At 34.7% G+C, this 15783-nt stretch overlaps 1 protein-coding gene across 1 annotated transcript in view; it reads left to right on the forward strand.

The window, feature by feature from the left end:
* Positions 1-405: 405 nt before the first annotated feature.
* The window catches only part of LOC100369299 (fatty acid synthase-like), a 28449-nt gene continuing 13071 nt past the window's right edge, over positions 406-15783 (forward strand). The window contains exons 1-10 of the mRNA XM_085502432.1: positions 406-455; positions 7659-7799; positions 8536-8688; positions 8790-8963; positions 9498-9698; positions 12643-12765; positions 12998-13700; positions 14465-14666; positions 15039-15228; positions 15417-15646. Coding sequence (XP_085358558.1) covers positions 7661-7799; positions 8536-8688; positions 8790-8963; positions 9498-9698; positions 12643-12765; positions 12998-13700; positions 14465-14666; positions 15039-15228; positions 15417-15646 — 2115 coding nt within the window. The 5' untranslated portion in view covers positions 406-455; positions 7659-7660. The remainder of the gene's footprint in view (positions 456-7658; positions 7800-8535; positions 8689-8789; positions 8964-9497; positions 9699-12642; positions 12766-12997; positions 13701-14464; positions 14667-15038; positions 15229-15416; positions 15647-15783) is intronic.

The raw sequence follows: 15783 nt of genomic DNA on the forward strand, positions 1-15783 counted from the left end.
AACGGCTAAACATCTTCATCAAGGGATACACATTTGGATAGCGCTAGCCGGATCTCGTGATCAGGCCACATCTCGTGGTTTGTGAAGTGCCTCACCATAACCAATCGTCGGTAGAATTTTTTTCCATGTATTTTTCCCCACTCAATGGTTTTGTTTATTCATGGTTATTTTTATGGAAGAGGAAGTCACTTGGCCACAAAATCTTTTTAACTGAAATGTCAACGAAAATGTATATATTTTCCTTGCGCAAAGCACATCCGGGCGTTGCGTGTGGTGTGTTGAAATACTTTATTTTGTGTAAATATTTTAATATAGACATTATGGGAGCGTGATTTAGATTTCTACTGGTACTGACAATGCAATTGTAGCTGGAGTATTTAATGATATCACAATCAGCCTCTCATACCAGAGCCTACCAAGCAAATACAGTACTATTTAGATCCAGATTCCCAGATGTAAGTTGGACATTTCATACGTTATATTGGGTATTTAAAGCAATGTATTTGTCAAAAAACTGATTTTCGTTAGTGGTCCAGAAAACGAGTTTAGTTCAACATTACATATAAACCAGCTTCAGATTGAGATTGGTGCCACACGATGAGGGCCTTACTGAGGCATTGTTTTTGTGACTTGTCATGTCTGCAAATAGAAAAACTTGGGTAATTGTTCATGTTCGGGCTTGAAATATACAGCGGTTAAAAGCATTAAATCACGCCATTGTCCCGCCTAAATATTTCCCCCCAAAAATAATGACTAGATCAAAACCCATCATGTACGACAGCCTGACCTTCGACGTTGCAAAATCTCAGAAATCGGTGTTAAAAGATAGACAATACTGATAAAATATATTTTCAGCTTATAATTTCATTTTTTGAGAGTAGGCAATAGGAAGCGTTGCACTATAACTCTCATAACTGCTTAACGAAAATCACTATATGAAGAATGTCATGACCTTTTCAACGAAGCAAAAATATATTAGCGTGAACAAAAACTATTTATTGATATATTCACAGCGCTTAACCCTTTCAGCACCATTTTCCTTTTCTCCCCACAAATTCACAAAAATAGTCCCGTTTATTGTCTGCTCTTTCCTTCAGAAGATTAGGACAAAGCTAGTAACATAGAAAATGAAAATATCCAAAATTTTGTCTATTGGCTCCAAAATTATGGTGCATTTCCAGAAATAATGAAGAAATTTAGAAAATTGTGAAAAACAATTTGGGCAAGAAAAACTGGCGGTAAAAAGGTTAAACTGGTTTCTGGTTTTTTGTCCTGTAACCAGGGGAATAGGGAAAATACAATGAATTCTAAATCATTATGTTGCTTACAGTGGGAACATTTTACCCCTAGAATTAGTATTATTTTTGACCAGTAAATCTCTGGAATTAAATCTATCGGCAAACTGCTTTCCACATAAATTACACCCAGTTATTTACATCAGGCACGTGACTCACTCGTAGAAAACTCAAATAGTGTAGTGTACAGAATTCACCGATTCGCCTCTCAGATAACAATACAATTATTGAGTTCCGTGCTCACTGTTTTGAAATATAAAATGTGAATTCCCACGGCCAGTCTGCTTCGGGTATGGTCGGGTTTGGGGCTGGTATGGTGGACTTATCGCTCAGGTGAACAAATAATACATAAAGCCGATTAACTAGAGCGTTACTTTGAAATGATACCATGTATTTTTGGCTTAGTACTGTCTAAATACCTAAAATGTCCCTAATTTTATTTCGTTGCTTTAGAACTATGTTCTTGTAACACACTTAGTATGGCCAATAAGGGATGCAAGTGATTTTTTTTATCACAAAACGCGTGCCAACTTTAACGGAAACAATATTTTACCTGTATTGTGATAAATCCAACTTAATTCTTTTATTAAGTCAAAGTACTCGAACATACTCGAAATGTAACAAATAAATACATTCACAGTATATACACATATGTTAAAAGTTAACAATTTCCTATATATATATATGACATTAAGGCTAAGTCCATTTTTTTAAATTTGACAAATCTGTACAATACTTCGCACCGTAAGTTGAAAATGATTTTAATCCATAGCTCCTTATCCATGACACATAACTGTGACTCATTTCGTAAATTATAACTCGCATGTTTAAATTTAAACGATTCGATATTAAAGATGGTGATAGTTTGTGTATAGATTTGAAAATATCGATTACAATAGAACGTATTTTAGTATATTCAAGTGTGGTCAATCCTGGTTTGTTTATTAATAAACTATAACTGAAATAAAAGTCGTTGTATACAAATTTCAAAGCCCTATATTGGATACCCTCCTTCCTTGTTATATTGCGACTTCCACAACAATATCAAACATGGGAACTATAATTAAAATGTGAAAAAATAAAACAATGAAAAACACTCATTCTAGATGATTGATCGAGATATCTACCAATTTCCTGCAATATAAACTTTTTGCATAATACGCTGATATGGTAAAGAAAATTTAGTTTACTATCTACATTAACCCCTAGTAACCTGGAACAATTTCTGAAAACAATAGTATTGCCACTGATGTCAAAACGTATTCCATTATCTGAATCTTTCAATACGAAGGCTTGAAATTTAATAGGATTTGCTTGCATGCCGTTTTCACGAAACCACCTAATTGCTGTGAATGACTCCTGTGTTAAGCTACCAATTGTCTCGTGTTTCCTATTGCATAAAGACGACAAAGTATTATCATCGGCATAATTATATAAAAATAATGTAATATAATTCTTAATATAGTGATTTTAGTTAAGCAGTTATGGGAGCTGAAGTGCACGTACCACGACTCTGCCTATTTCAAATAATGACATTATATGCTGAAACAATGTTTTGTCAGTATTGTCTATCTTTTAACACGATGTAACAGAATATGAAACACAAATCATTGTAGTTTGGTATATTACAGATGTTAATTAATAAATACATAATAAATTGCAAAATAACGATCGTTCAATAATATATTGAACAAAGCCGATTAAAAATAGTGGCTATATGATGACGTAATATAGAAGTCACAGGTTTCAATAACTTAGGTGGTACAATATCATACCCAGTAGCTTTTCTAATGTCCACGTCATTTATAATTTTCTCAACTGTATGATGGGTAATATTATTATCCACACAGTCTTGACTATAGACTGTACAAATTTTGTAGAATTGTAAATAGTGGAACATACTCAAAAGACGATTTTAAAATATAGATAATAGGTGCAAACATTCTCACTTTTGAATGCTTAGCCAGATTTAGCAAGGCTGCACACAAATAATAAAAAAGAAACATGGTGAAAAAAATGAAATGACGGGATCTCCATATTATGCACTATATTTAACTTTTTACAACACTATAATACATTCAAATTTGGAACTGTTAGAGCCATTTTAATTATGCACATTAGCAAACTTCTTACTGAGTGAATGGTTATGCAAATTAGCAATTATATCAGCTTCTTTTTAGTGCACATCCTAGAATTTAAAGAAAATAGCCCCTAGACGCTTTGACCTTTTGTTTTGAAATTTTCACAAATGATTGACAATATGTTTATCTTCAAAACGCCGTCGGGGCATTGTTTTTGGTTGAACAGTGTTACAACAATCGTACAGACAACTAGCCTGAGTGTTAATTCATGCATAAACTTGAAGTAGTGAAATTTGAGCTTCTGCCCTGCAAAATTAACAACTGGTAGACAGTTTTCAAGACGGCACTTTCTTGATAGTAAACAGATGTACCCGTAAACAAATTTTGACAGGAAACAGAAGCATGGTTTAGAAGCTATTTTTTTTAAATCACTTTTGACCAAAAATGCACATTTTCGTGCATATTTCAAACTACAGTGTCCATAAAAAAAATACTAACAACATTTTTAAATTCATACAATAAGCTTTCTGAAAATATATAGTTTTGTAGACAAGGGAGGTCAACTTGGTTTTCTAATTATCTAATTAAAATACCTGTCAGGTAAACTGCATATCTACCTTAATCAGTTCAATTTTTTGTTGTCTTCTAACGTTCGGTAGTGAAGTCAAGATTTCCTTTCTAGCACATAAGCCATGCATGCTTGATTTTAAGGTCCACATCACATGGGCAATAATTATTTGTAGGTCCATAAAACGAGACACGAAGATTCATACCGAGCGTTTTTTAACTCAGAATAACTTTGCCTAAGACAAACGCAATTCAATGATAGAAGCCGTTTATGTGATCTAACGTGGTATTGATGGTAGCGGACATGGCCAAACTTTTCTATAATGATTGAACAAGGGTTACTATTTAATATCTGCAATATACCAAACTGCAATGATTGTGTTTCTTATTTTGTTAAATCGGTGTTTAAAGATAGACAATACTGATAAAACCTATTTTCAGCTTATAATGTCATTTTTTGAGACTAGACACCAGGCAGACTTGTTATACGTGCACTACTCCCATAACTGCTTAACGAAAATCACTATATGGAGAATTTCATGACCTTTTCGATGAAACAAAAATGTCGTGAACTTTGCATTTAAACAAAAACCATTTATGAATATATTCACAGCGCTTAACCATTTCACCACCATTTTCGTTTTCTCATCACAAATTCACAAAATAGTCCCGTTTATTTTCGTCACTTTACTTCAGAAGATTCGGACAAAACTAGCCAAATTGTGTGAGTAAAAAATATAAATTAGCTCAAATTTGTGTCTTTCGGCTCCAAAATTATGGTTCATTTCCAGAAATATTGAAGAAAATGAGACAAATAATAATAATTTTTGACCAGTATATCTCTCGCATAATCGCATTAAATTTCTCGGCCAACTACTTTCCGCATAAATTACAACCTGTTATTTACGTCAGGCACGTGACCCACTCGTAGGAAACTCAAAATGTGTAGTGTACAGGAAAAAAAGTACATAAAATGTGAATCTCCGCGGCCAGTCTGCTTCGGGTATGGTCGGGTTTGGGGCTGGTATGGTGGACTTATCGCTCAGGTGAACAAATAATACATAAAGCCGATTAACTAGAGCGTTACTTTGAAATGATACCATGTATTTTTGGCTTAGTACTGTCTAAATACCTAAAATGTCCCTAATTTTATTTCGTTGCATTAGAAATATGTTCTTGTAACACACTTATTATGGCCAATAAGGGATGCAAGTGATTTTTTTTATCACAAAACGCGTGCCAACTTTAACGGAAACAATATTTTACCTGTATTGTAATAAATCCAACTTAATTCTTTTATTAAGTCAAAGTACACGAACATACTCGAAATGTAACAAATAAATACATTCACAGTATATACACATCTGTTAAAAGTTAACAATTTCCTATATATATATTACATTAAGGCTAAGTCCATTTTTTTTAAATTTGACAAATCTGTACAATACTTCGCACCGTAAGTTGAACATGATTTTAATCCATATCTCCTTATCCATGACACATAACTGTGACTCATTTCGTAAATTATAACTCGCATGTTTAAATTTAAACGATTCGATATTAAAGATGGTGATAGTTTGTGTATAGATTTGAAAATATCGATTACAATAGAACGTATTTTAGTATATTCAAGTGTGGTTAATCCTGGTTTGTTTATTAATAAACTATAACTGAAATAAAAGTCGTTGTATACAAATTTCAAAGCCCTATATTGGATACCCTCCATCCTTGTTATTTTGCGACTTCCACAACAATATCAAACATGGGAACTATAATTAAAATGTGAAAAAATAAAACAATGAAAAACACTCATTCTAGATGATTGATCGAGATATCTACCAATTTCCTGCAATATAAGCTTTTTGAATAATACGCTGATATGGTAAAGAAAATTTAGTTTACTATCTACATTAACCCCTAGTAACCTGGAACAATTTCTGAAAACAATAGTATTACCACTGATGTCAAAACGTATTCCATTATCTGAATCTTTCAATACGAAAGCTTGAAATTTAATAGGATTTGCTTGCATGCCGTTTTCACGAAACCACCTAATTGCTGTGATTGACTCCTGTGTTAAGCTACCAATTGTCTCGTGTTTCCTATTGCATAAAGACGACAAAGTATTATCATCGGCATAATTATATAAAAATAATGTAATATAATTCTTAATATAGTGATTTTAGTTAAGTAGTTATGGGAGCTGAAGTGCACGTACCACAACTCTGCCTGTTTCAAATAATGACATTATATGCTGAAACAATGTTTTGTCAGTATTGTCTATCTTTTAACACGATGTAACAGAATATGAAACACAAATCATTGTAGTTTGGTATATTACAGATGTTAAATAATAAATACATAATAAATTGCAAAATAACGATCGTTCAATAATATATTGAACAAAGCCGATTAAAAATGGTGGCTATATGATGACGTAATATAGAAGTCACAGGTTTTAATAACATAGGTGGTACAATATCGAACCCAGTAGCTTTTCTAATGTCCACGTCATTTATAATTTTCTCAACTGTATGATGGGTAATTTTATTAAATGACAAATAATATTTTTCCAAATTCCCAGTTTTATTTTGCACACCACGATGGTCTTTAGCGGGGAACCGCTCAATCCCATGGATTGCACCAACGAATCATGGGACACTATTGTTTATGTTGTTTACAATGTTAATCTATCTTTTGTTATCCATTGTTATTTTAATCCAGAAATTAAATTTGTTGTGAGATAGGGTTAACTGGAAGGTACTCCTTTAAAACAAATGCTGATGCGAATTCTTTAGTATCATCATTTTGACCATGGTCTGAAAAAAGTCTAAATTTTCTGTGATACACACTTGGTAGCCGTGGATTGGTTGTGGTTATCACGTGTATTGTTGCACAGAGCCGATCACTACACTGCTATGCAAAAACCTGATTGCGAAACACACTGCTCGGTTATACTAGAAAACTTTTCAAACGTTCCTAATTCTTTACATAATTGAATAATCGAACAGAGCTACCACTGTAAGATACTGTATTGGTACAATTTATTACTAAGATGATTATACAGCTTACATCAATATCATCAATGCTTTGACAGTCACAAATAATATTAACGCAACAACATACAGTCACATTACAGACTGTCTATGTAGTCCGCCATCAGAGACACAGTGTCATGCTCACTTCAGCAGTATTCACAACGAGCTTTGTATTATCACATATGGTTCAATGTTCACTTTGTATAATTAAAGTACACTTTCAGGCATGTTGATTCTTCAACACGGCGGTGAAAATCCTGCCAAATTTGTCAAATAATTACCTGTTTTTTCCATGTTTTGTTTTGTTTTACGTATTAGACGCAACATGCATCTGTGCAATAGATTAGAGTAATTCAATATCACGGCAAATGTGGGTGACTTGGATTATATATGCAATGTACAATTCAAGGCACAAGCAGATTCATAGGGATCCAAGTACATATTGTACACTGCAAGTAGTTTAATTGGGTTTAAAAATGGTTGCTAAGTATGATACATATGTCATGTCTGGAAAGCAATTGCTTTCTAAATATTGCTACACGTCGAGCAGTACAGCTTATCAATTCGAACAAATTATTGCAAGAATGTATGTGTAAGAAACTCTGTTATTTTCGAGTAATCTCTAAATGTATTTTCTCACATTTGAGATAAAGTATTTTAACTACCCTATTTCCCAGTAATGGAAACAGTTATGGATGACGTTGTAATTAGTGGTATTGGATGCAGGCTTCCAGAATCCGATAATTTGGAGGAATTCTGGCAACATCTCATCAACAAAGATGACATGGTAACAGAAGATAACAGAAGATGGGAACCAGGTATTTTATTTATATTCTTTCTATTGTAAATTTAATTTTGATTTAGCCAAGAATCAGATTCTTTTCTGGTTAAAAGTTATTATTTTGGCAGACTGTCATGGTATCTAAGGACGTGCGTGTGAACTGATCATAAAATGTCCATTGCAATGTTACAAGGAACATTGTTAGCAGTGAATGTTATGACTTTCCTTTCAACGGCTGGAATTCCAAAAAATCATTATTTTCATATTTCCTCGATGTAAACGGTTTTCATTACATTCTAGTTAAGCGTTGTCTAAAATCTCGTGGCTTAGATCACTTATGGGTCAGTCTACTGACCAAACCTTTATTGCAATGGTGAATGGAAAGTTGCTCTCCACAGAGAAACACTGCCCACGATGTTAAGAGCACATCTGCAACATGACAAAGTCTAATTCATAGTTATAATTTTATGATGGGCTAGACCATTCAAATAACATCTCATGATATTCAGTCATAATTATAGTCATTACTGAATTTTTAATTTAGGTAACGTGGGTAAACACGTTGGGAAGTAAAACACACATATCGATTATCCCACAGTAAACGATTATTTTTGTCGTTTTTACCACCCAGCACCATTGTTGTATTCTTCTATGTAGGAGCGTCAGCATATTATAATACTTTGGTAACAATGATCAGTTTATTTCGGGGTTCGCTGTAAACAATATGAAGTATAAATGAGGTGATGAGTGATGATTTCTGTGTCACATTCCAGGTCTCCATGGCTTACCAAGGAAAAGTGGCAAAATTAAAGATCTAAGTAGATTTGATGCTTCCTTTTTTGGTGTTCATCCAAAACAAGCAAACACCATGGACCCACAGCTAAGAATACTCATGGAGTTAACTTACGAAGCAATAGTAGATGCAGGTATGTTTACTACCCTCACAGACAATCAACCATAATTCATTTGTTTTTTGGACGTAATACATGTGATTGCTAATGACAAAGTTTGTTTTTATTTGTGTCAGGTATTGATCCCCAGATATTGAGAGGCACCAATACTGGTGTATTTGTTGGTGCTAACGGCTCGGAAACATTTGAAGCACTCACCAGTGACGCCGAGGCATTACTTGGATACAGCATGACTGGTTGTTGTCCCGCTATGTTTGCTAATAGAATATCCTATTTCTTTGACTTCAAGGGTGAGTATCAAATCTTATTATTTAAATCTATACATATTTATGATAGCAAAGATATCTCATTCGTATCACAGGATGTAAACGTTTTTCTTTAGTGTAACAAATGTTACTGTCATGTGACTCGCATGAAAATTTAATTCAAATGTAAAATATGTTTGATCAGATTTTACCAAGCAGCACACAGACGTTGCATTCAGACGGTAAATACTTTGGTAGTTTACTAGTTAATTTTATATACTTTGTGAGCATGAGAGGAATAGATGCCAGGAATATATATTTCTAAAAATAGATTTATTCTTTGACATAATCTAACATATTTTAGGCTAATTTCTGGAAATTATTGTGTGTTGATTTCTTGCATTCATTCAGTCTTCAGTCATATGAGAGCGGGTGACGCAAGTGTATCCCTTCTTGTTCCTGTTACCATCAAAGTACATTACAAGCAATGGCGGTAGAAAACAAGTCATCTTGCTCGGCGACTATTTGTGAATAAAGTGTGTTAGTCAATAGTTTAATCTATGTAGTTTTCTTGTACAGGGCCAAGTTATCTGCTAAATACAGCCTGCTCATCCAGTTTACTTGCTATGGAACATGCATTGAGAGCTATCCGCAGTGGTCAGTGTGATGCCGCCATTGTAGCTGGTGTTAATATAAATGTCAAACCCAATACATCAGTGCAGTTTATGAAGCTTGGTATGTTGTCTCCTGAAGGACTGTGCAAGTCATTTGATGAACAAGGTAAATGTTATACAATTCAAAAACTCTACCACAACAGCAATTAAAACAGCTTGTTGCATTATAAGTATCACTTCCCTGTCAAATTAGTGGTTCATACTTATTTGAAACTGAACATAACAGGCCAATTCTATCATACCTTGCTAGGCTCGAATTTCCATCCAATAAGAGCATTCCATATAAACATGATTCCCCACAAATACTAGAGGGCGCTCTGACCAACAAATTGCCATTATCTAAATAAAAAGAACTGAATGTCCACATTAATGTCTATAGGTGTACCTTGGCTGCGTGCATATTTAAAGTCCAAGATTGGTTGAACTATTACGTAAGAAACCAAAGTGAATTCAGACCCATTTTAACACATAGCCAAGATGAAACGTAGATGAAATTAAATAATACCCACCCAAAAATACACAGGGCCCAATCCATGTTTTGCATGTACAATTAAAGTCCAAGATCAGTCGAACGATTACGTAGTAAACCAAAGTGAATTAAGACCCATTTTAACATGTAGCCAATGTGATGAAATTAAATGGTACCCATCCAAAAATGAACAGAGCTCAACCATGTTTTGCATGCACAATTAAAGTCCAAGATTTGTCGAACATTTACGTATGAAACCAAAGTAAATTCAGACCCATTTTAACACATAGCCAAGGTAATGTAATTAAATGGTACCCACCCAAAAATACACAGGGCCTAAACCATGTTTTGCATGCACAATTAAAGTCCAAGATTGGTCGAATGATTAGCTAAAAAACCAAAGTGAATTCAGACCCATTTTAACACGTAGCCAAGGTGATGAAATCAAATGGCACCCACCCAAAATACACCGGACCCAAACCAAGTTTTGCATGCACAATTAATGTCCGAGATTGGTCGAACGATTACCTAAGAATCGTAGCAAAGTAGCAAAGGTGATGAAATCAAACAGTATCAACCCGAACATACACAGGGCCCAAACCATGTTTTGCATGCACAATTAAAGTCCGAGATTGGTTGAACGATTACATAAGAAACCAAAGTGAATTCAGACCCATTTTAACTCGTAGCCAAGGTGATGACATTAAATAGTATCAGCCCGAACATACACAGGGCCCAACCCATGTTTTGCATGCACAATTAAAGTCCAAGATTGGTCGAACGATAACCTAAGAAACCATAGTAAATTCAGACCGATTTTACTGTGCAGCCAATGTGATAAAATTAAATGGTACCCAACCAAAAATACACAGGGCCCAAACCATGTTTTGCATGCACAATTAAAGTCCAAGATTGGTCAAACGATTACCTAAGAAACCACAGTGAATTCAGATCCATTTTAACACGTAGCTAACGTGATGAAATTAAATGGTACCCACCCAAAAATACACAGGGCCCAATCCATGTTTTGCATGTACAATTACATTCCAAGATTGGTCGAACGATTTCCTAAGAAATCAAAGTGAATTCAGACCCATTTTAACACGTAGCCAACGTGATGAAATTAAATGGTACCCACCCAAAACTACACACAGCCCAAACTATGTTTTGCATGCACAATTAAAGTCCAAGATTGGTCGAACAATTACATAAGAAACCAAAGTGATTTAAGACCCATTTTAACACGTAGTCAATGGGATGAACTAATGCATTGCATGATATTACACGTTCAGTAACTAACTTCTTAGAACATAAGTATAAACATTCAGTAGTTTTAATATAAAAAAGTACATTTTTCATAGTAATAGTGACACCTGTTGTTTAGTTTGGTGGATCCCCACGGTTGGGTGTGGGAGCCATATAAGTTTATAATTAAAAACTATTTTTAATAAAAAAATGAAACCATCATAAATGGCCTTATAAACAGCCTTTCACTTCATAGTGGGGTGGGTGGAGCAAACCTGTGATTATTTTGATTACTTTCTGACCATCTAGTTTGCCGTTCACCATGTCCATTTCCATATAAAAAAAAAGCTCCAGCCAATATCAGATTTGACGACTTGTTTGAAACTGTGGCACTTGGAAATGAGTGTTGTGACATGTGGCAAATGTCCAACTGTCTTGGTTAATAAGATTGGCTAAATTTCAACTTGAAACAGGTAAACCAATATACCTGTATGCATGAAGCCAGTGAATGTCATTGAAGCCAAAGAAACTGCATCTATTTATATAAATACACCTGGACAGAGAATAATTTTTTTGGAGCACTAAATGTGACAAATGCCCTACTGTCCTTGATAAATATAACACACCAGCTACATAGTGCCCGACGAGGATATGTGTAGGTAGTGAAGAAAAAACATTGATTGAAGCCTTGCAAAAGACTGAATTGTTGTCAATATCAACAAACATACTGGGAAAGTCAAGGACAGTGAAAAAACAAACAAACAAACACACAAGCATGTAAATACTAACTTTCTAGGATCTTTATTGGCTCCAAGTAATCCAGAGTAGAACGAGATGAATCAACGCTATACTCCACCATCTTTACTTTAATATTAGGTACAACCATTATTTTATAGGGGACAACAGGTCATAAGTTGAGGGGAGTTAACACCCATGATTTTAAAAATGCCTTGATCAACAAGAGTCTAAGTTACAGGGAATATTATTTTGATTTTTCAGTGGACCAATAAATGCATTTGACACGAAAATATAAAAACAGCAATTAAAACAGCTTGCTGCATTATAAGTGTCACTTCCCTGTCAAATTAGTGGTTCATACTTATTTGAATCTGAACATAACATAACAGGCCAATTCTATCATACTTTGCTAGGCTCGAACTTCCATCTAATCAGAGCATTCCAATAAACATGATTTCCCACAAATTTAATTTTTAAAACGAGGCTGTGTTTACTGTTATGATCTCTTGCGTAAGGGAGAATCAATATTTTTTCTAGAATCGTGGTTGGGGTAAAGTTAATTTTGTCGTTTTTTGATATGTTTACAATTGTTCTTCAGGTAATGGCTATTGTAGATCTGAAGGCTGTGTTGCAATCATAATGATGAGGTCCTCTAATGCTAAGAGAGTATATTCCACTGTAATTCATGGTGGAACTAACACTGACGGGTATAAAGAACAAGGTGAGTTTGTATACATTCAATATGTATGTGTTCACCTGTTATGTTTTAAATTGTGACCAAATACAACCCAGATATATAGACTGTAGGTAGCCACTGACATCTGAGCAATGACAATTTAATCGTATGACAAATCACTCTTGAATAAAGCTGTTGTGCATAACACAAACTGATATGATATGCCTGCCATATCAACATGAACATGACTATTAGAAGAATGCATTACTTTTTTCAGGTGTTACGTTTCCGTCTGGAAATGAACAGAAAAAACTTATACACAGAGTTTACAAAGAAGCAGGCATTGACCCAAAAGATGTTATTTACGTTGAAGCTCATGGAACTGGTACAAAGGTCGGTGACCTACAAGAAATCAATGCTATATTTGAGGCCATTGGTAAGAATAGAAACAAAGACAACCCTCTACTTGTTGGTTCTGTGAAATCTAATATGGGTCATCCGGAACCCACTGCTGGACTTGCTGCTGTTGCCAAAATAATTCTAGCCATGGAAAAAGGAGTCATTCCAGCAAATCTGCATTTCAATAATGCCAGCCTTGATATTCCAGGACTGCATGATGGTAGACTAAAAGTAGTGGATAAATCTATGGAATTACCAGATGGTTTGGTTGGGATTAATTCATTCGGTTTTGGTGGTTCCAATGTTCATATGATTCTCAAACCACACAGCATAAGATTTGTACACATTCCAAAAAGCGATGTTAGTCTCCTCCACTGTTGTGCCCGAACTCAGGAGGGTTTGGATAAATTGCTATCCCAAGTTGAGGAGTATGCGAAAATGCCAGATTTTGTATCATTGATGAATAATGTTTGCAACCAACCAGCAACTGGATTTCCATATAGGGGATACAGGATTGTAAACAGTGAGAATAAAATACAAGAAACCCAGCAGATAATAAACTATGAGACTAGACCGATATGGTAAGATAAATTTAGTGTATTATGAACACGCAACAGGGGATTCAGCTATCGACCCTAAAAGACGATTTTAACTTGTGTGTAATGGACACGAATATATAGTGACTTGAAGTAATATATATATTATATATGGACATATAAATACAAAATATACTAAGCCATATATGAATATTCTGTTAGGAGTTATCAAACTTTCGGTTTAGACTTCTAGAAATGGCCGCTGATTCCCATTACGTAAGGGTGTGATAACGACGTTATGCCACAAGTTTGATGAGTTTTAAGTGATTAACTGAAGCCCTGTTGCGGTTAAAGAGTTTTTTTCCAGCAATGTGAATCATGTAAGCTTTTCTGTATAATGAGACAATACACTGATGAAACACTAGTTTAGTGCTAGTTATATTACGTGAGCCTTTTATGACGATGAACATTTGTTTTGTAAAACTAGTCTTCCCATTTTCCCGCACTTCCGGTGGTCAGGTGAGCAATGCAAAATCTCCTTTGTTTTCAGATAGCTGCATTCTGATGTAGGACATGGCTCCCGTGTTACTGTAAGGTTGATTTCTTAATCAAAAAGCAGGATTTAACACATCTCCGATTTCTATTCCCTTTGTACGAATGTGAGAAAAGATGGCCAGAGGGAATTACGGAAATATACTTTTTATTTTTATTCAGTCATATTACTAGTACTGGAAGTGTTATTCTTCTGTGTGTGGCATTTCCATTGGAGTTGAAATATTATTAGTACGTTTTATATATTAATTTATTAGGTACATATTTTCTGGCATGGGTACGCAGTGGCAAGGCATGGGTAAAGACTTGATGAAACTAAACACTTTTAAGAAATCTATCTTGAAATGTACAGAGGCATTAAAAGACACAGACATCAATGTGTACGATATGATAATGAACAGTGATGAAAATACCTATGAAAACGTGATCAAGTCCTTTGTAGGACTTGTATCAATTCAGGTAAGAAATGAATATTTCATCTTTTTCACAATAAAAGTTTCGTACATTTTGTATTATTTTGGTTAATTAAAATAATTAGAAATAGAGTGTTATTTTAATTACTCTTTCAAACAAATGGCATGTACCACTTACATCGTGTTTGATTATGTAACTAAATTGTATGCGCTGTTTGGTATACTTTTAGTTCCCTAGTGATGAAGCTTAAATTACATCCTCAAATTACATTATAAAAGATTTGTTTGAAGTTTTCATAGTTGACAAATTAAACTGAAACTCACAACCGTAATTCGTGCTTGTACTCCATGGAGTAAGTGTGTTGAAGGAAACTTATTTTTCAATCAAAGTGACATGAGCATTTGTTACTTTATTCAGGTTGGTTTAGTAGACATCTTAAAGTTCATAGGTGTGGAACCTGATGGTATTATTGGACATTCAGTTGGTGAGTTAGGTTGTGGTTATGCTGATGGCTGCCTTACAGCTGAAGAGGCTGTTCTTGCTGCTTACTGGAGAGGCAAGTGTGTGATTGATGCTGAGCTACCAGCTGGTGGCATGGCTGCTGTTGGTAAGTTGTATGTGCGGGCCTTTTGTTCCAGAGTCGGACAAACAACCCATGACCCATGTTTGTTTTTCATTGTTGTTTTGCAAATACCGTTGATAAGCATTACATGCGTTTCTATTTTTCTGTTTTAGTTATGACTCTTTTAACTTGTCTTGGAACATATAAAACTTGTACCTGTATTTGTTTTTTAGGATTGTCATGGGAAGAAGCTAAATTGATGTGTCCTGATGACGTGGTTGCTGCATGTCATAATGCAGAAGACACTGTCACAATATCAGGACCAAAATCTAAAGTTGCTGACTTTGTTAGTGATCTGAAACAGCAAGGCATATTTGCTAAAGAAGTGAACAGTTCAAATGTTGCCTTCCACTCCCACTACATGGCCCAGATTGCACCAAATCTGAAAAATGCTCTAACAAAGGTAATAATAATTCCAGACGTGAATGTGAATCTCAATCAAAGAGCAGTTGTTGTCGCAATCAAGATACAACCCATATCCAACACGGATGGCATGTTATGTCCTAACTATCCTGTAAATGCCATGACAGAATGATTGCC

This window comes from Saccoglossus kowalevskii, chromosome 8, assembly GCF_978046115.1.
Source record: "Saccoglossus kowalevskii chromosome 8, keSacKowa6.1, whole genome shotgun sequence".
NCBI lineage: Eukaryota > Metazoa > Hemichordata > Enteropneusta > Harrimaniidae > Saccoglossus > Saccoglossus kowalevskii.